General features: G+C 41.5%; 2 protein-coding genes and 1 long non-coding RNA gene across 17 annotated transcripts in view; 2 read left to right on the forward strand and 1 right to left on the reverse strand.

The window, feature by feature from the left end:
• htt (huntingtin) overlaps window positions 1-12,875 on the forward strand; it is a 33,811-nt gene extending 20,936 nt beyond the window's left edge. For 4 of the 10 annotated variants that reach the window (XM_076885195.1, XM_004538882.3, XM_076885199.1 and 1 more), the window contains 23 exons: window position 1; window positions 374-509; window positions 598-720; window positions 961-1,168; window positions 1,336-1,481; window positions 1,619-1,796; window positions 1,878-1,976; window positions 2,129-2,313; window positions 2,429-2,555; window positions 2,701-2,804; window positions 3,038-3,192; window positions 3,288-3,427; window positions 3,535-3,620; window positions 3,761-3,891; window positions 4,006-4,138; window positions 4,374-4,529; window positions 4,644-4,834; window positions 5,594-5,708; window positions 6,168-6,381; window positions 8,098-8,311; window positions 8,527-8,689; window positions 9,146-9,306; window positions 9,772-12,875. The exon at window position 1 is cut by the window's left edge and continues 76 nt beyond it. In XM_076885195.1, the coding sequence (XP_076741310.1) occupies window position 1; window positions 374-509; window positions 598-720; window positions 961-1,168; window positions 1,336-1,481; window positions 1,619-1,796; window positions 1,878-1,976; window positions 2,129-2,313; window positions 2,429-2,555; window positions 2,701-2,804; window positions 3,038-3,192; window positions 3,288-3,427; window positions 3,535-3,620; window positions 3,761-3,891; window positions 4,006-4,138; window positions 4,374-4,529; window positions 4,644-4,834; window positions 5,594-5,708; window positions 6,168-6,381; window positions 8,098-8,311; window positions 8,527-8,689; window positions 9,146-9,306; window positions 9,772-9,985 (3,380 nt within the window). In that variant the 3' untranslated portion in view covers window positions 9,986-12,875. The remainder of the gene's footprint in view (window positions 2-373; window positions 510-597; window positions 721-960; window positions 1,169-1,335; window positions 1,482-1,618; window positions 1,797-1,877; window positions 1,977-2,128; window positions 2,314-2,428; window positions 2,556-2,700; window positions 2,805-3,037; window positions 3,193-3,287; window positions 3,428-3,534; window positions 3,621-3,760; window positions 3,892-4,005; window positions 4,139-4,373; window positions 4,530-4,643; window positions 4,835-5,593; window positions 5,709-6,167; window positions 6,382-8,097; window positions 8,312-8,526; window positions 8,690-9,145; window positions 9,307-9,771) is intronic. The other 6 variants (XM_076885196.1, XM_076885201.1, XM_076885203.1 and 3 more) reach the window with 3 other exon arrangements.
• Window positions 9,300-14,546, reverse strand: LOC143419056 (uncharacterized). The gene is made up of 3 exons (XR_013099028.1): window positions 14,219-14,546; window positions 9,758-9,981; window positions 9,300-9,537 (listed from the first exon to the last, which is right to left on the reverse strand). It is a non-coding gene; the product is annotated as an uncharacterized LOC143419056 (long non-coding RNA).
• The window catches only part of rgs12b (regulator of G protein signaling 12b), a 44,092-nt gene continuing 33,248 nt past the window's right edge, over window positions 14,121-24,964 (forward strand). For 4 of the 6 annotated variants that reach the window (XM_004538878.3, XM_004538881.3, XM_012919099.5 and 1 more), the window contains exons 1-5: window positions 14,121-14,274; window positions 15,294-16,589; window positions 16,721-16,960; window positions 17,211-18,185; window positions 23,494-23,613. In XM_004538878.3, the coding sequence (XP_004538935.3) occupies window positions 15,528-16,589; window positions 16,721-16,960; window positions 17,211-18,185; window positions 23,494-23,613 (2,397 nt within the window). In that variant the 5' untranslated portion in view covers window positions 14,121-14,274; window positions 15,294-15,527. Of the gene's footprint in view, window positions 14,275-14,708; window positions 14,777-14,828; window positions 14,936-15,293; window positions 16,590-16,720; window positions 16,961-17,210; window positions 18,186-23,493; window positions 23,614-24,964 lie in introns of those variants that run through there. The other 2 variants (XM_076885204.1, XM_004538879.3) reach the window with 2 other exon arrangements.

Genomic DNA, 24,964 nt, shown 5'->3' on the forward strand with positions numbered 1-24,964 from the left:
GGTAAAACCTTGTGTACTGCAGCCATTTTGAGAGCTACCCCACAGTTTGTATTTTTGTTTTAAGTGTGATTTTTTTTTTTTTTTTTTTTTTTTTTGTGCCTGTTGAAATTAGTTTTGCCCTTGGATTAGTCACCTGTTCAGACCACATTGAAAGGATAGACTGAGGAATTGTATGTTGCTTGGATTTCCCAAATAATGCACACAAACTAAAATGTGATATGTGTTGAGTTAATTTACCCAGTAGGTTATTGAGAGGGCTGTACTGAATCTGCAGGTTCTTATATCCATATGTTAACTAAAAACAAATTTTAATTGATTGATTTTTTTATTTTTTAAATTGTAAATTTTTTTTGTTTGGTTATTTCTGTCCCAGACATCAGAGGTTCTACTCCCTGCTGGACAGGTTCAGAGCCACTGTTGTTGACACAAGCAGTCCCACTCCTCCAGTGACATCACATCCCTTGGACGGGGATCCTCCGCCTGCTCCTGAGTTGGTCATTGCAGACAAGGTGAGGAACTAGACTTGATGAATCTAATAATCCAGGTTTGTCAGACTGTGCAGACCATCTGTTTACCCGTTTGTTTGTTTGATTTTAGGAGTGGTATGTGGCTCTGGTGAAGTCTCAGTGCTGTCTCCGTGGAGATGTTTCCCTGTTGGAGACGACAGAACTTCTTACCAAACTACCTCCTGCTGATCTCTTCAGTGTCATGAGCTGCAAGGTAAAGAACGTACACACTGTCTTATTATGCACTTAAATTTTATCATCTGCATAATAGAAGCATCCAGACACATTGGCGCTCCAGTGCGCAAACATTAGCCCACAGTGATGATAAAAAAAATCTTAAATATGTCAATTCCTGTATATTAGGGCTTTTTTTTTTTTTTTTTTTTTTTTTTTTTTTTTTTTTTTTTTTAGGATTTCACAAATGAACCTGGAATTCTGTCATTTTTTCCCCCAGGAGTTCAATCTAAGCCTTCTCTGTCCATGCTTGAGTATGGGAATGCAGCGGTTAGCACGCGGTCAGGGGTCACTTTTGTTGGAGACAGCGCTGCAGGTGACCCTCGAACAACTAGCAGGGGTCACCGGGTCACTTCCTGCACCTCACCAGTCTTTTCTGCCACCGTCCCAACCCCAGCCCTACTGGGACCAGCTGGGTGATGTGTATGGTGAGACTGGGAAGGAGGGGAAAAATGCATTAGAAAAAAGTTAGCAAAAAAACCCCACAAGTATCTGTTCTGTCTGGGTTTTTGTTCACTGGAGTCTTTTAATTAAATTTAATTCAAAATAAAGTTTTGATTCATTATTTTCCTAAATTCTTTACCGTATGTTTCAGATGAACCAGGGTTCTACCCCAGAGTTTTGTCACTCTGTAGAGCACTATCTCAATACCTGCTAAGTGTGAGCCAGCTCCCTTCTTCACTACATATTCCCTCAGACAAGGAGCACCTCATCACCACCTTCACCTGCACTGCCACTGAGGTAAACGACTGATTTGATTTCAGAAAATTAAAGCTTGAAGACCATGTCAAATTAGTATGATATGACTGCTTTGCACAACCTTTGATTTCTTTCCAACTGTCTTAAACCTTTGTGAATGTGACATCATGGTTACACAGGTTGTAGTGTGGCGTCTTCTCCAGGACCGGCTGCCCCTGAGCGTGGACTTGCAGTGGGCACTTTCTTGCCTGTGTCTGGCGTTGCAGCAGCCCTGCGTCTGGAACAAGCTCTCCACCCCAGAGTACACCACCCATACCTGCTCCCTCATTTACTGCCTTCGCCTTATTATTGTTGCAGGTAATCAAAGCAGAAAGATGCATTTTTGCACTTTTTTGTAATATCTTTGCTAGTTAAAACACTTTCGCCTTTCCCTTGCAGTGGCTGTGAGTCCTGGTGACCAGTTGCTGCATCAAGAGAAGAAAATGGCAAAAGGAGAAAAAGATGATGGAGACCAAGTGGATGCAGCACATGCTGACCGTAAGAATCTTAATTAGACACTGAGTTAAAGTTCAGGGTTGTTTCATCTAGTTTTATTATTGCAGTCATCTTTTTTTTTTTTGTTGTTGTTGTTGTGAGTAATTCTTCTCAGATGAAAGCCTTAGGGTAACATTTAAGTCTTTGTGTTACAGACATGTGTGAGTGGCAAGCATGTGAGATCATGGCTGAGCTGGTGGAGGGTCTGCCGAGCATCCTTTCCCTTGGTCATCGTAGAAACTCCATTTTACCCACTTTTCTCACACCAACATTGCGCAACATTGTTATCAGTCTGTCTCGGCTTCCTCTGGTCAACAGCTACACCAGAGTACCTCCACTGGTGAGTTTTTGAAAGAAGTTGTGCCAGTAGGTAACTGAATTTAACACATAATTAAAATCTATTTCTTCTTCTTTTTAAAAAAAACCTGTTTATATGCTCTGTCTTTGTGGTTTAGGTTTGGAAACTGGGCTGGTCCCCTCAGCCAGGAGGAGAGTTCGGCACAACGCTGCCTGAGATCCCTGTGGACTTCCTTCAGGAAAAGGATGTCTTCAGAGAGTTTCTTTACCGTATCAATACGTTGGGTACAGAAACATACAATCAGTCCATTCTTATCACATCGATGATCCTTTCATTTTTTAAATTACATTATTTTTTTAAGTATACATTTTTTTGTTTTTAAAAAAAACCCTATGCATTAAGCATCTGTGTGGGTTTTTGGTTGTTCAGGCTGGAGCAGCAGGACTCAATTTGAGGAGACCTGGGCTACTCTACTAGGGGTGCTGGTCACCCAACCCATCACTAAAGACCAGGAGGAGGACCCGCAACAGGAGGTATGCACACAACTTGAACTCTAGAAATGTTACTGGGAAGAAAGATTTATGGAAGTACAAACTTTGCAGCATGCTCATATGGACTGAACTAGTTGTTTATATTGGAGTATGTAATAGTCTATATTTTTGTCATGTGTCATTTAGCACATGCTCTAAATATTATGATGCCTTGCAAAAAGATAATACATCTGTTGCCGTCTTATTGCATGTCTTTCTTATTTGTTTTTCTCTAGGAGGACTTGGAGCGTACCCAGTTGAATGTGTTAGCAGTGCAAGCCATCACCAGCCTGGTGCTGAGTGCCATGACCCTTCCCACTCCTGGCAACCCAGCAGTTAGCTGTCTGGAACAGCAGCCTCGCAACAAGAGCCTAAAAGCCCTGGAAACACGGTAGTTATGGTTCTAATATTTGTAACTGTGCAGCTGCCTAAAATGAGCAAGTGACAGACAGATTTTTTTACCCTTTTGCTAATGTTTATGCTCAGGTTTGGAAGGAAACTTGCAGTGATTAGAGGTGAGGTGGAGAGAGAGATTCAAGCGCTTGTGTCAAAAAGGGACAACGTCCATACATACCACCCATACCATGCCTGGGATCCTGTGCCCTCACTATCAGCAGCTTCTGCAGGTAATAGAAAAAGTGCAGTCACACTCTCATTAGCCTCAGCTTGTTCATTTCATCAACCACTTCTTAAAATGTATTTGTAAAGTAACTGCTTGACTTATTTGTTTCAGCAGGTACGCTGATCAGCCATGAGAAACTGCTCCTTCAGATCAACACAGAGAGGGAGATGGGCAACATGGAATACAAACTGGGGCAGGTAGGAATCATAGGAAAGGGTAAACTGTTGTTAGGAACAATGTATACGTTGTCAGCAGTGCAACAGTTATTCTTTTTTTTTTTTAACATTATGAACAAATATGTTTGGGTTTTTTTTTAACTTGGCATGTCACTCTCCAGGTCTCCATCCATTCAGTGTGGTTGGGTAACAACATCACGCCTCTCAGGGAGGAAGAGTGGGGTGAGGATGAAGAAGATGAGGCAGACACTCCGGCGCCCACCTCCCCACCTTTATCTCCTATAAACTCTAGGTTAGTCAAATAAACACAACATTACATACGTGTACACAGTCCTTCAGTGCACAGGAGGCATCTTGTTGTAAGTTAAGATGAGACACTCTAATTGACTGTTTGTGTTTCTCTCAGAAAACACCGTGCAGGCGTGGATATTCATTCATGTTCTCAGTTTCTCCTGGAGCTCTACAGCCAGTGGCTGATCCCCAGCACTCCAAGTAACAGGAGAACCCCAACCATCCTCGTCAGTGAAGTGGTCCGATCGGTGAGATATGATGCATGTGCTTAGTTAAAACGTATTCGCCTAAATATCTGATCTTAAAGACCAGTAGACTGTCCTTCACTGATGTGACAGAATACACTTAGGTGAAACTTTACTCTTTAATTTAGACATATTAAAATGTATGCCGCCTTGTCTGTTCTGGCAGCTCGAAATGAGCCTGAGACCAGAGCCATGCTTACTCTGTCGGCTGATTGTACACTCTTGTCCTTCCCTGTAGCTGCTGGCAGTGTCAGATCTGTTCACAGAAAGGAATCAGTTTGATATGATGTTCTCCACCCTGATGGAGCTGCAGAAGCACCATCCACCCGAGGATGAGATCTTGAATCAGTACCTTGTGCCGGCCATCTGCAAGGCAGCAGCTGTTTTGGGCATGGTGAGAGGAGCTGTGTGTGATGGAACCTGAGATGGTTCAAGATGTGTTTGAGTTATCAATATAGCAGCACGCCACTGCTCCCACTATATAAAACTTTTAAATTTACGTTTATAGGACAAGGTAATAGCCGAGCCCGTGTGTCGCCTTTTGGAGACGACCCTGCGCAGCACTCACCTTCCTAGCCGCATGGGAGCCCTGCATGGGGTGCTCTATGTGTTGGAATGTGACCTTCTGGATGACACAGCTAAACAGCTCATCCCCACTGTCTCTGAGTACCTTCTATCGAACCTCAAGGCTGTTGCTCAGTGAGTATAAATGTCATGCCTGTGCAGACGTTGACCTTAACTCATCTTCTAATGAGCTTAAGTGATGAAAGAGCCTTGGGAACTAATGTGTCTAATGTCAGTGTGTGTGACCACCCCACCTTCCTCCTCTGTAAGAGGATCTGCGAATTAATTAGTTTTCATCCAGCTTAATACAGCGATGGAACCAAGAGTGCAGTGCAACTGTTGGCCCTTAGATGCTGCTTTTTACATTTCAGATAAATACAGACAGTGGCGGATTAAGAGGAAAACCTGAACTCTTGACCTCCTACTGGGAGGGTATCTGTTTTGCTAAATGCACCAAGTTGCTTGCAGGGTTAAATCCATCTGTAGACCGAAAGGAGATTAATACTAAGTGATCACCTTTAAGATAGAAATGCTTCATGGGATAACGTGTGTGTTGTCTTCCAGAATGACAATGGGGCATTCTAGGATCACTGACAGGTTGGAGTATAGAAATGGTATGAATCACACGCTGTAGCATTTGCTGCCAGCAGGTCTTCCAACTATGGGATGTTTTGGACCTGCGTTTTAGCTAGAACTCTCACCATTGCGGAAACACTTCTGGAGTTACAGAGATTGTTGTTACTGAAGCTGTTCTAGCCCAGCATCTTATTAACACTTTATGCTGTCATTTACGTTATGTTGGCATTCATCTGTAGCCACTGGAATGTATATTTTTCTGTTTAATTATAGTGATTTTTTTCTACTTGCTGTGTGTCGCCCATCTCTATTCTGCAGCTGTGTGAACCTGCATAACCAGCAGCATGTGTTGGTGATGTGTGCAGTGGCTTTCTACATGATGGAGAACTACCCTTTAGATGTGGGAGCTGAATTTATGGCTGGAATAATACAGGTAAAGTAAAATAAATCAAATTATCTGACAGCTGGGCAGTAAATGATGTTTACCCTGCTAGCTCTGAAGTACAAAGTCTGACTGATGTCTGACTGCACATGTGAGCATGGAGGAAATTGTGTGGCACATTGACCTCTGTTGAGAGGATGTCATGTATTCTGCCACCTGCACGCTCTCTCCAGGCAGCATCCTTGCTTAAACCAGAGTATTTCCTGTAGTGAGAACAAGAAGCAGACCTCCTTCCTGTGTCCTGATCTGATTCTCCTGATGCTGTCCAGAGTTCAGAAGTGAAAATGGCTGCAGGAAGCTCACATATTGCACAATAAAATGAAAGCAAAAACATAAAATATATATATTTAAGCATCTTGAAGGGGAAAAAAAGTATTTTGATTTAGTGCCATATGTCCTTTATCTTTTGCACTTTCTAATAACGTCTTCTTCCTCATCTTCGTCTTCTAGTTATGTGGCGTGATGGTGTCAGCCAGCGAGGACTCCACTCCCTCCATCATCTATCACTGCGTGCTTCGTGGTCTTGAGCGCCTCCTTCTGTCAGAGCAGTTGTCACGGATGGACGGTGAAGCGCTGGTCAAACTCAGCGTGGATAGAGTCAACATGCCATCTCCACACAGAGCCATGGCTGCTCTGGGCCTCATGCTTACCTGCATGTATACTGGTAAGCAAGGCTTTAACATGACTGCTAACTTTAACGTCATCAAAAATGTGTTGCTGGCATCCTGGCTTAATCACTGGTATGCACAATTAGGACTGGTGTTAGTGCTGCTGCATTCCCAAGCAACTCCAAACCTGCTATAGCATCAAGCTAGCTGGCTAACTCTGATGTAATACTTTGCATCAGGTCTTTTCAAAGAAACAGATAAACTTGCAGGTCTTTAAGTTTCCTACTTAAATGCTTTGCCACAGTGAGCTTCTCCCCCCCCCCCCCCCCCCCCAATTTAATCCCTCCGGACTAATTCTTGACCCTCTTCTTACTAACATTATGTAATGTGTACTGTCCCCCTCAAAGAGTCAGACCCCATACCCCACATACAAATGATTTGCCTTTGCGATAGTCAGTCAGAAAACAAGAATGTAGAGGGATCTAATTGATCAAGTATTAATAATCTATAGGCTAAAAGTGGAGAGGAATGCATAGCTGTCTCTAAGCCTAGTAAATGGCTAACTGACAAACTTATGAATGACTGTGCATGCTGCTTTAGCAAGCACCTCGTATTGTTGTTGGTGGTCTGTGTATATGTATATAATAGGGCAGCAACAATTCATCAAGTAATTTGAATAATGACACAAATTCCTTTTGGGCTTCGATGCTTCATTTAAAGCACGGCATAGTAGCGTGCTGATGTGTTAAATGATGTAAACGTTGATAATGTGATACAAATGTATTTAGGAGCAACGTATGAATAAAGAGTCCGACAACATTAAGCCCACGCAGGCCCCAGTTTTAAACAAAAGCACTGATAACACAGCAGCAGTGATTATGACGCTAGCACAGTGTAACGTTGAGCAAGAGTCTGTTTAACACTGTAAAGAGCAAAGAGGCGGTGCTATTACTGAGATAGTGAGCTCAAGTAGAGTGAAAGAAAACGTGTTTCTAGTGTCCAAAACAGCAGCGCTAATTCTGTAATTAAAATGTTTACTGGGTTCACTTCATCCCTTATCTGAAACCGAATCATTACAAATACACCAGCAGTTTTGCATTGTGCTCTTTACCTGTGGCCTCTTTACACTTGCTACCACTACTAACACATTCTCACTAAGAATCACAGCATACCTTTTGTTAGTGATTTCATTCATTATGTCTCTATTACAGCATAACTGCATTTTAAAACTTGGCAGTACTTCATTTTGAGCATAACGCTTGTACACCCGCTTGCTTCCTGCATGTAATAGATGTTATCCATACTGTACTTCTGGTATACCTACCTCTAACCCTTACGCTGGACCTTACTAACTCTACCAGCTCTTAGCGTGCCCTCGTCTTTATGCTAATACACTAATATGAAGTTCTGTTGCTTAGGCTAGCCAGCAAATTCCTTGACAAAACCCCAGCTCTTTAAAATGTAAACTGGTTCAATAAATTTTTGTATATCCCTCTGTGCTGTATGTACAAACTGAAGCACATTTGGGCCACAGCAGTGAGTACCCAGGAAGCATGGCATTTAAATTCCCTCAAATCATTTAAACACCAGTCACTTACAGAAAAAAACTTAAGAATGTAATTTGACTTAAAGTAGCGCCCATAAATTAACAAATTTTCTGTTTGAGATGAACAAAATTCTGATCTGAATCTTGTGATATGAGTTTCCCGACTTCCGCTCTAACCTTTGCCCCACTGGTTCAACCGGTGCCACCCCCCTTCTCGTCTTCTCAGCTGTGCTTACGTCGGGTTCAGACGTGACAGGGGTTAGAGGTCAGGTTGACTCTGCTGTATCGGAGGCGGTGGGCGTCACGGCGGGTCATGTTGGTTTCTCTTCAGGCAAGGAGAAAGCCAGTCCTGCCAGTCGCCCCGCCCATTCTGATCCTCAGGCCCCAGACAGCGAGTCAATCATTGTTGCCATGGAGAGGGTCTCTGTGCTCTTTGACAGGTACACTGCTGCTACACACACACACACACACACACACACACACACACACACACACACACACACACACACACCTGCCATCATACAAATAGCTTTTGTAGTTGGAAAGATGAAACTTTAAAAAAAATCTTTTGTTAGTTTATTACTTTAAAAAATGATCAGATTGTTGATCAGTCTTGATCTTGATTTGCTCTTCTTCTGGTGTTTCCTGTTTGTAGGATTAGGAAGGGTTTACCCAGTGAGGCTCGTGTGGTGTCCAGGATTCTGCCACAGTTTCTGGATGACTTCTTTCCGCCACAGGACGTCATGAACAAGGTCATAGGAGAGTTCCTGTCTAATCAGCAGCCTTATCCGCAATTCATGGCGACAGTCGTCTACAAGGTCAGCAGCAGAACACGAGTACATTCACATCAACAAAACAAGCAAAATGTTTACATTTTTAAAAAACGAAAATCTTGAACATCAGGCTTTTAGTTGTTTAATTTATTTCTTTGGTCACACAAGTGCTGCACTATAACTGTTTTTCACATCCCATTGTCCTATTTACAAAATCACACTGGAACAAATACAGTGAGTTCTTGTTATTTTCCCAAAAATGTAAATCAAGGTACATTTCAGCGCAGTTAGTAACACTTGAATTCGAGTGAGAGCAATGAGTCAAGGATGCATTATATTGAAAAGTTAACCTTTCATTATAAAGTATAAATCTTGCATACTCATTCTTTATTTCAGATCTTTGTAATTTACAGACACAGATTTCAAAAACCACTTCATGCTGGAAATGTAACAGAACGCCAACTTTTTAAAAATTTCCTATTCCTGTGCTCTCATATGCAGGTTTTCCAGACACTCCACGCTACAGGCCAGTCTTCTATGGTGCGAGACTGGGTGCTCCTGTCATTGTCCAACTTCACTCAGAGGACACCAGTGGCCATGGCCATGTGGAGCCTCTCCTGCTTCTTTGTGTCTGCTTCCACCTCCCAGTGGATCTCAGCACTGTATCCTTACATACCACGTAAAAGATCTCACAAGCAGGAGACTGGACCGGAGTGGCTGGGTGGTGGTAGAAGCAGCAGCAGCTGATGTCTCAGTGTTGCAGTGATTTGTAACAACGCTTTACTTTAATTATTTCTAATGTTTTAGTAAAACAGTTTACTCTGTGAACTGTGATCAAATAATTATAGTTTAGTTTCTTTTTGTGAGCTTCTGATCCACAGTCGTTTTGTTACCTGCATTGGGGGCAGGAGATAGGAGAAATGACAGCATGATCAGCAGTTTAATAGATTTAAGCCTCATAAAATAATCATTGTATAATTATATTTAGAACATTTTCACTACCATCAGAAACTCTGATATACTCAGAGTTTCTATATTTTACACACACACGCGTGAATGCAGCACAACTTAGCTGATGCTTGCAGACAGTGTGATCTGTTGTCCTTAACCCACCCGCTTTTAACCAGACTGCCACACGTGATCAGCCGAATGGGCTCCAGTGAGGTGGTGGATGTTAACCTGTTCTGCCTGGTGGCCATGGATTTCTACCGGCATCAGATTGACGAGGAGCTGGACCGCAGAGCTTTCCAGTCTGTATTTGAGACTGTGGCCTCGCCAGGCAGCCCTTATTACCAGCTGCTGGGCTGTCTGCAGTCAGTCCATCAGGATACATCACTCTGAGGGCAACAGACAGAGAAGGGCATGGAAGCACACGGAGAAAAGTGGTTTCAAGTGAGGTGTGGTAGGGTGAGAAATTAGATCTCTATTTATAATTCCTGGATGAATTGTGACTAAGGGTAAGAACAGAATGTTTTATTAGGAAAAAACTACTGTAGCTTCATCCCTTTTTGCCCTTTCAATGATAATGAGATAAGTAGAACTACTGAACCCACGGCAACAAATTCAGTGGAGCGAGTATTAAAAGGTTGAGGAAAAAAACAAAAAAACCCCAACCTGAATTCAATATTAGGCTGTGTGTTTAAATGTAAAAGGAGCATTCTCTGACGAGGAACAGCAAGCTTCTGTATCTGTGTGGAGATTGCACCCAACAACCCAAACGGGCCCCTCAGATGAATCCTTGAGACATGACTGCACCTTCAGCACTTCCCTTTCAGCACCTTTTGAGATATTTAGTAAAAAAAAAAAAACCCCATGAAGATGACGATCATCAAATAAAGAATTGGATGAGTTTATTTTCCTGTGGGAACTTGTGGGGATTGAGTATTGTGATGTTAGTAAAGTAAACAAAAATAGAAAAGTATTTAAAGTTTCAGTGCATCTATTTTTCAGTGAGTCATGTGCTTAAGGTCTGGTTAGGATGCTGACAATGGGCTGACACGTAAAAGTCAGAAACACCTGCTTGAAGTCGATGAGTACATTTCTTTATGTGTTTAAGTTATTTGTGGTCATTCACACACTTTAGTTAAATAGAAAAATATTTTAGGTGGAAGAATGAGCACCAATAGCCATAGTTTTTTTTTTTTTTTTTTTTTTGTGTGTGCATCTGTTTATTTTTTTTGGGGGGGGGGGGGGGGTCTTTTTCCCTTTTAGGGGATTGGTTTTGCAGTTTTAATTTGTCCCAGCAGAAGGTGTTTATGGATTTTGTTTGTAAGGGAGGGGAAAAAAACGTACCTAACTTATAACCAGCGCTCGGCCACATTTCCATATATCTGCACTGACATAACAGCGGAAACTGTCAAGCATGGAAAAATACCAAAATTATCAAAATTGCAGTGATGTTGTCTTCATTTCTTTCCTTTTTTTTAACTAGTAGCAGAGGGGGCAAAAGATTCCCTTTTGATTTTTATTACCTTGCTTACGTCTGTCTAGTCTTTTTGTTGTTGTTGTTTTGTTGGTTTTCATTGCAGTCTTGTTTGCTCCTCAGTGCACCTGAATGATTCCACCTGTCTTTTTCTTGTACCTTTGTTAATTCTCAGGATGTAAGATGTGACTATATTATTGTTGTAATAAGACTGGAAGTGATTTACAGTCCTCGTAAAATAGTCACCTTCATATCTTGTAAAAAGTAATTGTATAGCAACATAAAAGCCATGGTGCATGATGAAATGAGAACTGTAAAAACGATAGGACTTAGACGGTAAGATAATGTGATGCCATTTTCTTTTGTCCTAACGCGCACGAGCACAGAAGAAAATGAAAAATTAGCGAAGAATCGTCAGAATGCGGAAAGCTGCAAGCTTCTAGTGTTTTATTAAAGACTTGACCTCGAGCTGCCTGGGAGTGTGCTGGGCTTTGTTACTCTGTACATACACTTGCCTTAGATAAAAGACTGAATATGTTTGTCTTATACACTGAAAGCTTGAAAGCATGCTTAGCATTATGGCTATTTTCTTTCTGTCTTTAATACTGTATTTCCATGGGTACGGTTGACTTGTGTGGAAGAGATGCAACACAATCCAAAGGGAGCCTTGTAACCTTAGCGACCAACAGCAGCTTTGACAAATCAACAGATGAGGAAGTGTAGCATAGCGGTGCCACGTCACAGCAGGAGTTCTTTGTCTGTTTTTTGTTGAGCTTTAAAATATTGTTTCGTCTCAGTTAGAGCAGTAAATACTTCATTATTCATTGTCTTTGTGCAGAATATTAAATACGCATGGCACTTAAAAAAAACAAAAAAAACTAAGAGAAAAAAGAAAGTTCTTTTGATGTTGATGTTAGACGCTTTCTTTATACGCAATGAGTGCTGCAGTACATTAAAAGTAAACATCACAGTGATTTGTATGCTAAATGTGTAACCGCTCACCAGTCTTAAAGCTGGTGACTGGTTTCCTTTGATCATGAGAAAATAATGTATTCACACAATGAATGACAGAGTCCTCTGCAGCTGTTGAAATTCCAATGTGAGGCCTCGCTGAAGCAGATTAAAGGAGCCTAAATGAGTCCTGCTTTCAAAGTCATTTCGAATTCTTGGGGTGGGGAGAAAGTAATTAAAGATGATGGGAAAAGTCTTTTTCTAATCTACACACTACTTTCGACGTTTAAAGAAAACTCAAAAATGCGGTTGATAAAATGTAGATTTTTCAGCTAGTCTCTGGAAGGAAAAGAGCAGGGGACCCCTGCTGGGGATAATGCGATTATGCAGAGGTCTTTTGTGATTTGGGGAGATGGGCTTTGGGGCTGTCAACAAAGCTCATGTTACTCTGATTTAACGCTTCTAGTGAAGGCTTTATTTTGTTCCACATTAGGAATAAATCGTTCAGAAAATATTGTAGTCACTGTTCTCGGATAAAGCTGAGAATCGTGGTTTGAAACAAATTTGGCAACGACTTCCCATAATCCTGATTCTAAAGGTGGTAGACTGAAAATGAAATGCTTTTCTTTACATTTTCTTCAGGCAGGATCTTTGAAAGAACCTGAAGTGTCCACATCTTTTTTTTTTTTTTTTTTTTTCTTTTTCTTTTTTTTTTTTTTTTTTGTGTTCCCCTCTTTTATTTACATTTGCCTGTAGAAATATGACTGGAAGAGATTGTGTATTTGTTAATTTTAATATTTCAAAGAGATTAATCACTGCATATGATCTGTTGTAGAAATAAATTATTTAAACATGTAACCCCGTTCTGAGATTTGATTTGCTGAGTGAGAGCTGTAAGTCACGGATGACAACTCTGACTGTAAACCAGCTAAAGGTACTCTGTGTTTGCAAATAACAATATTACAATCATGGCTGCTTTGTACCCACAGGACCCCTTGTGTGTCTGTCTCTAACACGATCAACCTGTTGGGTGACAGACGTTTAAAATGCTCTGCCTCGTCCTCGTCTTATCCAGATAGAACAAGCTGTTGCCAGCCAACTTCAATTAACCACAAAGCGGTCAAGCCAATCTGGGGACACAAGTAACTGAGAGATGTGCTCATGTGAAGGTCCACACCGTAAAACTAACTGACCGATTACACGGTCAAGTTATCACATTTTGTACAATTTCCTTTTCTCAGCTAGGCAGTAAAATTCCTTTTTATAGACCACACTGTATGAAAGCATGCTCTTATTTTACAGCATCATTAAGATGGGTGTTCCTGATTAAAAGATATTAGCAGGATTACTAGGCAGCTGCCATATGGTTTGTGAAGCACTGAAATCAGGATGGCACAGGTGTTAAGCAACTGTAGATGCTTCTTATAGCTGAAGTTTACATCACATCATCTGAAAGAGTAGTAGCTGACAACTGATGGGGCTTCTTTTGGCATTTCTTTTTGCACATCAGTGGAGCCACACTGAGATGTGATTAAGCCTAAAGCATTAAAGCAACAAGTCTGGTGTGCTATAACCAGTTGTTCCAGTCAGAGCTATTATACTTTTATATGTGTAATCTTTTTTTTTTTTTTTTTTTTAAATTGGTGGATTCATTGTTAAACTTCAAATTTAATTACTAATAAGCAGGATACTTTTTAGGCTAAATATTTAATAAATTCTGGGTTAAAAAATAAAAATACAGTGCTTTGTGAAGACAGTTGATTCTAAAATGTAGACATCCTGAGTGCACTCCCCTCCACCCTCCACACCCACCCTTAGCTTTTATTTGTTTAAGTTTAGTGAACTATAACTTGTTCCAGTTTAGAACGCATTTGGATGTTAGCTTATTGCACACTTCTCCACACTTTTGCAGATTTCTGGCTGGTTTAGTTCAAATTGCACAATATTGCGGGTTTTGGTTTAGTTCAATCAACTGGATCGCACTTTTACATGAAATGACATGGCTACGAAGTTGGTGAACTTTAATTCTGTATCATTTCGGCTGTTAAAAGTCCCCCCTCCAATCATCTGTACACCCTCCTCCGCTGCCCACTCTAAACACACCTCCCTCTCCTCCAGTCCTCCTCCTCTTAAGGCTACTTCGCCAGATGGTGCAGCCTTTTCTTTTGTTTACCCATCGCCCCTGAGTTTACCCAACTAACCTTAGCTACGCAACTATGGAAACTTCTCGGGGAGCATCACCGCCGGACACCGACAAGTAAGTCAGATGTTAATCTCGTGTTGAGTGAACCGTCTGCTCCAAACATCTTTGTCGGAACATGAAAAAGACCTGCATCCACCTCTTACTTAGCCATCCCTACTTTTTTTTTAACAACCACTTCAGCCAGCTGTTTTCGCTTCGTGCTGTTTTCTGCTTATAAAGACACAGATAATTTGCTGTGCTTCCAATAAAACTCCCCGTGATTAAACAAGCTAGCAGCTGCAGAGTTCGCTCTCCCGCTGCGTTTCTGACACCTGTGGAATCGTCTACCGTTAGTACTTTTTTTTATTATTTGTGATTTCTCTATCTAACTTTTGTCAATTTGTCCGCATAACTGTTCGCTATCCGATTGACAACTGGAGTAGCCAATGACAAGATGGGAAAGTTTGTGTACGCCGCCGTTGCCACGGTTACGCACCGACATTCCAAAGATCTGGAAATCGAGGGGCGGGACTACAGTTTAAGCACGGGTGGATGCGTTTTTGAACAGCGAGTCACGGCAAGAAAAAAAAAGAGAAAACTTACAGTAACTCCATAAGCTGAGAAGAAGCATGCGTTTCTCAGCGTAAAGTAATAAACGCGCTGTTTGGGGTGTTAACTCACAGCACTGTTCAAGCAGGGATAACTCTGCTAGCATGCACAGCTAACTAAACTAACGGTAACGCGTCAGCTAGTCCCAGCTAATGTCAGTGTCCTTCTAACAAGAGTTAAAACATATGTGCTCACATTTATCACACTGAGCTTTTATTTAACGTAAACAAAAGCGAAAGTTGTTTGGGGGGAAAAAGGAGAAAGTTGTGAAGTTTTTGCACAGCACAGGTGTGCTGGGCTGGGTCTCTGTAGACCTGACAGAACTGGTGACTTTATAGGTGTGGCTGTGTCCTCCCAACTTCCAGTGATCTGATAGAACACTTTACATGGGCCCAAGAGCATTTGGTGTAGAAGCCCACATGTTAAGCATGTTAGGGTTAAGAAATCGGTCATGATTGATTTGGTTCTGTTCTTTTGTACTTTAGGTAACCTGCCCGGAGAAAAGATGGTGACACCAGGATGGGAGGCCTAGCAAGGTGGTGCCAAGGCTGAGGCTTGGGTTCTCACCCACCTGCTGCATTTTGAACTGCTGCTCATTTTTCGTAGCAATCTGACGCCAGGGCTGCTTGACGAGAAGACGTTGGAGGCACGCTGCGTTCTTGCTTTAGTAGAGATTAGGGACCTACAATGACAAATGTAAATTGAAACTCACTGAATAAATGGACAAGAGAAAATTTCCTGGCACAATGTCCAGGCAAATGGATGTGTCATGCAAAAGGCGCCCCATCGGTGGCAGCGGTCTGAACTTCCCTCAGTCTCAGCAGGGTTGTATACGGGCTGTGGAGGTAGCAAGAGGGAGAACAGGGTATGGCTTTACGCTGTCAGGCCAAAGCCCTTGTGTCCTTAGCTGTATCCTGAAAGGAAGCCCTGCTGACTATGTGGGGTTGCGCTCCGGGGACTACATCCTCTCTGTGAATGACATCAACGTCTCCAAGGCGTCACACGAAGATGTGGTCAAACTGATCGGACGCTGCTCTGATGTTTTGAAACTAGTAATCGCTGAGGGAGAACGTCACAGGCGACACCACCAACGCTCTGCCGGCGGTCGTCACCATAGCAGCAACACAATGGCGGCATCCTACCTGGACTCATGCTCCAGTGATGATGAGTTGGATGGATTCTGTGATAACAGTGTTAACAATAACAACAACAGCAGGTCAGGCTGTGGAGCCCGTGGAGGCTGGTACAAACCCAAACTGGACACTAAGCAGCTGGGCATCAACCGGGCAGAGAAGGTGGTGGCAGAGCTGCAGTCTGGAGGAATTTTTAACATGATCTTTGAGAACTCCAGCCACTCCTCCAGCAGCTCAGACAAAGAGAGACCTGGAGTAAGTACGTCCTCGTCAAAGCCACGTCCGCTGTCTGATTCCGAATTCCCAGCATATCGGAATTCCTCACGTTCCCAGAGCAACCCAAACCTGCTCTCTGAAGAGGAGATGGCCCAAGTTCTGAATGATGATTCGGTCTTCCTAGAATCAGACTTTCGGCATCTCCACCTTCAACACCATGAAGAGCAGGATGTTGATGATGGAGATGGTGGCGACTTGGGCCTAGAGCCCAGTGAGGGTATCCTCAATGTGGGAATGATTGTTGGCTATCTGGGCTCCATTGAGCTCGCCTCCACAGGCACAAATCTAGAAAGTGACAGTCTGCAGGCCATCAGAGGGAGCATGAGGCGCCTCCGGGCTGAGCAAAAGATTCATTCATTGGTCCTCATGAAGGTGCGAGTGGAGGTTTTTTTTCTTCTTCTTTTTTTCCCCTTGTGTTAATTTTAATGTGATTGTGTTATTATTGTTAACCATATTTTCCCTGGTATCAAGTTTGGTAACATGCATTAATTATATCCTACCAGGTTATGCATGACAGTGTGCGTCTGTGCAGTGACAGAGGTCAGGTCCTGGCCACCTATCCTGCAGAAAAACTAGCCTTCAGTGCATGTTGTCCCGATGACCGGCGATTCTTCGGACTGGTAACGATGCAAGCTACAGACGACCATGATGATAGGCACTTCAGCATTGCACGAGATGACGAGGGGAGTTTAAGGACTTCTTGTCATGTGTTTATTGTGGACCCAGATCTGTGTCACCACCAAGTAAGCGTTACAATTTAAACTGATGGGAAGGAAATATCTGCAGAATGTCTGTTTTTTTTGTTTTGTTTTTTAATGGCATGGGTAATATTACAACACAGTGATCAAGTACTCAAGAAGTTACTCATATATCTTAAATCTGGTGAACCTAATTTGTTCTAGTCGAAGCGATGGTTGTAAGCCAAAGATTTATTAGCAGCTACTTTTTCTGTATTGCATTAGGACAAACTCTCAGTAACTGTTACTTCCTCAGGTCCATCTGGGTGTTGCCAGGAGGTTTGGCTTTGAGTGTACCCCTGACCCAGACACAGGTGGCTGCTTGGAATTCCCACCCAGCTCTCAGCCTCTCCTCCAGTTTGTTTCTGTCCTTTACCGGGACATGGGAGACAACATCGAAGGGGTTCGCGCCCGTGCTTTCCATGACCCAGACAACGATGCCCAGCAAAACCACAGCACCAGTAGCAACAGCGATAGTGGGATTGGCAACTTTTTACCAGAGGAAAAGAGCAACAGAGTGCTTTTAGTTGACCTTGGAGGTCCTCCAAATCACAACCACGTCTCTGGGCCGCGCCACTGGGACAGCCCACCGTCATCGCAGCAGGCTTGGAGTCCCACTCTGGGAGCAGCAGCTTCTCATCCACCTCCTCCAACGCTGAGAAATGGCCATTATCGTAATGACCCCCACCTGGCTGATCTTCCTCACCCTCTCCCCTTATCTCACCCTGATGTCCCTGTCAGGCACTCACGAGGGGTCAACCCACACCACTACTCATCAGGGAAGCGGGGAGGAGCTGTTGGGGGAGGAGAATGGAGAGGGGCTGGAGGAGCAGTAGGGGTGGAACCGCAGAGGTGGCTACCAGTCCATGTGTTGAGAGACTGGCGTCAGCAGCACCACCACAGCCACCTCCAGGGCCTCAGCAGCGATCAGGAATCCTACGCAGAATCCACTGACGGATGGTCATCTGCCAACTGCAGCACCCTGCCCCCACCGATGAATAAGATCCCAGCCGACCGCTATCGCGCCCCGCTGGTGCCTGGAGACCACCTGCCACCACCTGGAGGGAGCCAGCCTCCACCTCTGTCACATCCCCACACCCACCGGCTGGCTGTTCAGAAAGATGAGTGGGCTAAGAAGTTATTTGGTACAGGAGACAGGGAGCGGACAGGAGCCGAGAGAAGTGAAAAAGAGAAGAAACGAGGAGGGAATGTCAAGGAGGGAGAGAAAAAGGTATGTTTTAAGAAAGTTTTAAAAGTATTACATTTAGTAAAATTCTGGATAAACAGAGTTATTTTGTGTAACTTTATTCATTTTATTTACATAACCAAATCCGTCATATAACTTTTTGATATTCCCTGAAGTGCTGTGTAGTGTCAGTTTGTAGGTTTTGGGAGAGTTGTGTTAAAACTGACCGCGAGATGAGAAGCCCAGTATGCAGCTGGCATCCCCCATCGCACATCTCTGTTGTTGAAATTTATTCTGTGTAGAGTCTGTTCAAAACGACAGTTTATTGAGGCTATAAATCCACGTGGGCATCGTTTTCTCAAGGCCTAGAATTTCACTCCTTCTGTGATCAAAGTATCATTTCACTTTGATACAAAACTTTTAACTTGTTTTGAAAGTCACTGGATAATTACAGCACCCAGCTGGCTCTATCCCTAGACTTAGTGCAAGTGGATTGATATGTTATTTATCCCTCACTGCTCCAGTATCAGATCATTTATTATGCATTAGCCAGATAGCTGCCTTCACCTGAAAACCACCTGTTTTCCACTGTAATGGCATTAACAGCATAACAGCAGAGCAGGTTTAAGGTTTAGTGAAGTAATTGTGTAGTATCCTCTTATCTATTTGGCATAATTTTAAAAATAGCTTGGTTGCATTGTTGTATGAAAATACACTTCCTGTTTTTATGGTTGGTATATATATATATATATATATATATATATATATATATATATATATATATATATATATATATATATATATATATATATATATATATATATATATATATATATATATATATATATATATATATATATAGTAGATGGGCTGATCATTGTTTTCAGAAAATGACAAGGAAATGCAAAGAGGAAAAGGTACAATACTGCATATCCAGCCTGACTAGATTCCATAAGTACTAATCAGCTTGTGAACAGAAATGCTCATGCACGAATATAGAAAACAGCCACTTATGCCTGCCTACATCTACATGTTGCGTATTATTATATTAACGTACAGAAGATAGTTGTTTTGATACTAAAGGAGGCTGGGACTTCCTCCAACAGATATCTTAGAAAACAGTGTCCCAGGGACTCTAAGGGACAACCAGAGTAAGTGTTTAGGACAGAGGCAGGAAGGTGGATATGAACCATGTCCTCGGACTGGAGAAGCAGAGTTTTGGATACTGTGGTGATTATGGTAAGCCAAAAAACAAAACAGATACAGTTGTGTAAGACTGTTGTTGTTTTCATTTTTCTTGTTAACTATTGCATGTAACATAGTAAAGCGTTAACATTAATTGACTCTTAATATTTGACACATGGTGGCACTGTTTCACTAACTAAACCTCTGCAGACTTATTTCAGCTAAAATCGAGAAAAAAAAAAAGAAAAATCAGTTCTTTTTAAAGTCTTTCACGACTTTTTGATAAAAATCTGTTCATCTATGATTATGATTGACTCAGTAACAGAAAATACTACTACAATAAGTTTGTGTTGGATTGTTAGATTTAAAAACAAACAGTTGAATATTGATAAATGTGACCTAGTGAGTGTACACGAATTAGAGCTTAAATGAAAAGCGAGCTGTTTGTTAAGGTAGAAAAGGACTGAAAAATATCAGTCAGTTTGCTGTTTACTATAATTCATAAACAAAACAATCTATATTTTGGGATGTTTTAGGTTTTTATTTTAAGCTCAAATTATACTTGTTCACATTGTTATTGTTTTTACAGGACATGTGTCTGGTTTTGCTTTTGTTATTTTTATGTTGATAGCAGTGCTGTTGTAAACATGAAGCGCATCTGTTTGTTTATGAGTGTGCGTATGAGGGAGAGGGCGTCAAGATCAGCTACGCAGATAAAGGCTGTGGATTTTCCACTAAAATTTAGTCGTTTCACATTCTCTTCTCTCTGGAAAGGCTCTGGCGCAACCACGCCCAAAACAACCACAGCACCAGTGAGTCAGATCGACACTTTATCATTTCCCTTTCAACCTAAATCTCAGCTTCTCCAAAAATCCCCCTTTTTGTTGGCTTTAAGCTCTCTTGCAGTTACAAGTGAAACTTGGATTAATCTCACTGGTTATACAGAGGTCCTGTGAGAATGATTGTGTCTGCATATGCCATTAAGTGTTCAAATCTGCATTGTCTGACACACATGCGCGCACACACACAAATGCAGAAGTGACTCAGTATCCAGGCAACACCACTGGTCATCGCATGATGAAATGCAGAGGAGACCTGCTCCTAAGCAGCCAGTCAGATTCTACCTGCATTTGAAGCCTGTCAGCACTGGCTAATTACTCATTAATCAACACAGGGCCACTGATTGTGTGCGTCCTCTTATAATACTAGAAAAGTAGACGGATGCAATTTGTAAGAGAAGAGAAAGAAGGCAGAATATTGTTGTTCTCAAAGGATTAAAGAGCAACAGTTGTTAAAAGGTTAATTGTACACTTGTGAAGGCAAAACAGCACTAATTTCCTCTCCTCTTTAACAGCACTCAGAGTGGTTACGTTATTGTCTAATGGCTTTGGATAATAAATGTTCACGACCCTGATGTGGTTATTTTTAGGCGGCAGTTTATGGCATAGTGCAACAGCTTGGCTGTTTTAACTTTATTCCACTAATTGGTGGGTTTCCAATGTAGTGTTCCTATGAACACTATACAATTTTAAGTATCCTTGGTATAATAAATACTACATGGAACTACACTTAGTAGGGATGTCAGTGAAATATGCTACAGTAAACTGCAAAAGCACATCATGCTGCTCAAGAGGAGTTCTGCTAGTACTGTTTGTGTGTACCTGCGTGTCTCTGTATTACCTCTGTGGCTGTGCATTTGACTCACGTGCTCTCTGGTATTGCATGCAAAATCACAGGATTGCACACGCCTCCGTGTAACATGTGGAATTTAACATTTAGTTCAAAAACAGCAACCCGTGCATGTGCAGACACGGTTGGGTTTCTTAAACGTTCAATGACTGAGTGCCGATTTAGGGAGCCAAAAAACCTACTTTTTATTACTGTATGTAATATGGCAGTTTAGAATATGGTGTATGTTGGTAATACAAATGTTTTGTGCCCTTTTATAGTTATCATTAGTAGTGCTGAGCTCCTTAGGAAGGTTTAGTCCGTTATGACGGCTGGAACAACAGAGCTGAAATCACAGATATATTTTTACTGGATGAATGAAATCTAGAGTGCTGCATATTTTTTTACATTTTATTTTAAAGTTTATATTGTTAAAGATAGTAAGAGTCAGGAAATATAGAAAGAAAATGTAGAAGACTGAGATGCAATGAGTAGGCCAACTAGCTGCAATCTGACCTGGAGATTTGGTGCTTAGGCCGTTAGTGCCCATGTGGTATGCAGCCTGCCCACTTATGCCTCAGGTCACATCATGGAAGGAATTTCAGTGAAATTTTCTGATTAACCCAATTAAAGTTCAGCCAAAAAACAAAGGAAATCTAATATTATTATATCATTCGGAAGATTTGATGTAAACTGTAGATAAACTGACATTCTTTCCCTTTTATCTTTGACAGAATACATATCATAGTTGGTTAACTAACAGATGATAATGATTACATACAGTAGTAATCTGTGATAATAATAATGATGATCTTTTTTTTTTTTTTTTTTATTAAACTGTCCTCCAGTCACCTACAAAGTATATTTGCCATCTATCAACTGTGGTGAAATTTCTCATGAATAAGAATAGGACACTAGTGCTAATATTTCACCATTATTTGTGTGTCGTGTTAGGGTAAAAACCTGAATGGTTAGTCACTATATGAGCTCTGTTATTCTATAAGAGGTATTTTGTTGGCCTAGTTAGTGTCCACATGTTCTTTTCAAAGGAAAGGGTCACTGCACACTGATACAAGGTTGTTCCGCTTGATCACCTTTACCCTACAATGAAACTGCTTGTTAATCTTAATGGGATGGTCTCTTGCAGGATGAGATTGCCCTCATCCCCCCCAAAAGTGTGAGGGGTTACTTAATAGTTTAAGTTAAAAAATAGTAAATCATGATTTAATCTTTGTAGTCACCAAATTTCAACCCACTGGAAGATGTAACAAAAAACAAAACATAAAAAGAGTTGAGGGAGCATCTTTTTCTGAAGAATGGCGTTCATTTACATCAATAGAGCTCCAGAAACTCGACAGTGAATGTGAAGTGGTTGCAGAATGTGGTGGCAGACACAGACACTTTATTTTCATATGCATATAAGCCCTTGACTAGACCAAATACCAGAAAGTCTGGCTCCTCTGAAACAAAATATAAAGAAAAAAGAGGTGATTCAGGACTTTTGCTGAATAGTTTACAGATGACAAATATGAAGATAGTTTCCTTGAATGTGTACGTGTGCTTGTGATTGTGCCAGTTCACAATGAGGCTGTGAAGAAAGCCAGTCTATGTGTGCGTGCTGCTTTAGCCACTGGTGCTCTCATACTCTAAAGGAAATGCAGACTGATTGTCGTGTAGAGGACCCAAGTGCAAATATGTGGAGGTAGGCAATGATAAACTTAAAGTGAGCTGTTTATTATAAGCATGTTAGCAGTAATCCAAAAGGCAAACAAAAGTCCAAAAGAGGAACACTATAAACTATAAAGAAACACTCTGACAAAGGGAATACAGCAACTACATATACACATAAGGGCGATTAGGGGAAGTGCAGACAGCTGGGAGAACGAGAAATGGTTTAACTGAATCACAAGAGATGAGACAAAGATGCAATCTAAAAGCAAAGCACAAGGAACAACTAACGCAGGAAATAAAGCAGGAAGTGCAAAACCTAAATGGGGAATACAGACACATGAACTTAAATACAAAGGACACAGGGTGATGGAACACTGAAACTCTAAAGCTGCTAGGAACTGAGAGCTAAAGCAAGTACAGTAAGAATGCACGAAGCAAATCTAAACGTTAAATAAACCAGGAAGCAGAATAGAATATTTAAATAAAGTTAGGCCTTGGTTGTTGTTAGGATTAGCGCTAACCCTTAACATCTCCACCGTAAGCTCGTCCTACGCACAGAGTGGAGCAGGCAGCGGTTACTGATGGCGAAAGAGTAAAACAAAGAGCAGCTTTTGTCAAAAATATGAGAATCAGTCGTCCAAATAAACTCGTATTTTGCACTGCAATTACTCTTGAGTGCCAGCAATAGACCAGCCAAGTTTTAAGTAGATCTAATAAACAGTTGTTGAGATGGGGCAAGAACAGATGGACATGCTTACAAAGATTTTTTTAGTTAATAAAATGTCTACAATATGAATGTAAACTGATGGTGTGTTTCTTTTCTATCCAGGGCGGTCGTTTCCGAGGTTTGACCATGGGATTCCCACCTCTCCAGCAGCGCTCCTCAGCTAGGCGCTCCTTTGGACGCTCCAAACGTCTCAGCTTGGCCCGCTCCCTGGATGATCTTGAGGTAGCATATATACAACACACAATCTATATGCGTGGACCTTTTCCAACACAAGTGTACCAACAAGTAATGCACATTACTGCAATATTTAAGGTCAGACTGGCTACTGTGTTACTGTCATGTTTGAGGCTCAGGTGTTGCCTCTGTCTCTAGTAAGAGTAGCTCATGCACTCCATACATGCTCACATGATGCATCAAGCTGATACATCTTCTCATATCACCATGGCAACATAGACAGTAAAGAACACAGCCATCTTTTGTACTCACTTGTTTTTATTAATTTTAAAAATGTAACACCACAAAGATGCATCGGTATATTTCAAATAAACATAAAGCAGAAACATTAATTTGTTCCCCTCCCTAAGAGAAAATAAGAGCCTGGTTCCATTACATTACATAAAAAAGTTAGAGGGATCTATAGTCAAAATAACACACACACCAGCAATCTCTAGCTTTTTACCACCTAAAAGTTTCCAGAGCTTCACCAAGTTCACAAGGAGTGTAAGTAAGGACACTTAGACCCCATCAAATTCTGATTGTATATGCTTTTTTTTAAATTGTTGATTCTGAAAGCTCTGATGGCCAGTAAGCAACAGAAGAAGATCTCTTTACATTTCTCCAAGAAAAAGAAATCAAGCTTCTGTTCTGTCATAGGGACAAGTTAATGATTTTCTTTTGTTTGTTTTCTTAAATATAAACTGCGAAAATAGCAGCACTGCTACACTGTTGCAAGAATTAGCCTTTTGCGCTTCTTTTAGCTTCAAGAAATGACCTAGTATCCAGTCATTTGAAAGCCATGAGTTTTGCCCAACAATATCCCTATTTACAGGATTTAATACAGAGAAAATCAGCAATTGCTATTTTTGGACTTAGATGGGAAAGATACAAAGACTTATTATTACTTGTATTAGGTTGTGTTTGTATAACTTAAGGTGGGATTTTATTATGAAATTCCATTTCTGGAAGCGAATCATAAAACTGTCCTGGTGATAACAGTGTAAAAGAGTGTTGCTGTCATCATGACTTGTCTCTACGTGTGTCTGCGTGAAGGTTGCCAAGACCACGGTAGAGTCCTGCTGCCTTCACCAAAATTCTTAACAGTAGCTTTGGCTCTAAGATAGAGATCAGAGGACAGCTTAATGTTTCCGCCGTTTAGTTGTGACTGGGGTACCGTGGGAGCAGATAAGCAAATCCCACACTGTTGCATCAGTGGTGATAGTTTTTTTTTAAACAGACATTTTTGGCATTTTTCCCTTTATTGGACAGCACAGTAGATGGCAACAGGAAGCATGGGAGAAAGAGGGAAAACGACTGGGAGTTAAATACCGCAGAGGTCCCGGGCCTGCAGTTAAGG

The sequence above is a fragment of the Maylandia zebra genome, linkage group LG6 (genome assembly GCF_041146795.1).
Source record: "Maylandia zebra isolate NMK-2024a linkage group LG6, Mzebra_GT3a, whole genome shotgun sequence".
In the NCBI taxonomy this organism is placed as follows: Eukaryota; Metazoa; Chordata; class Actinopteri; order Cichliformes; family Cichlidae; genus Maylandia; species Maylandia zebra.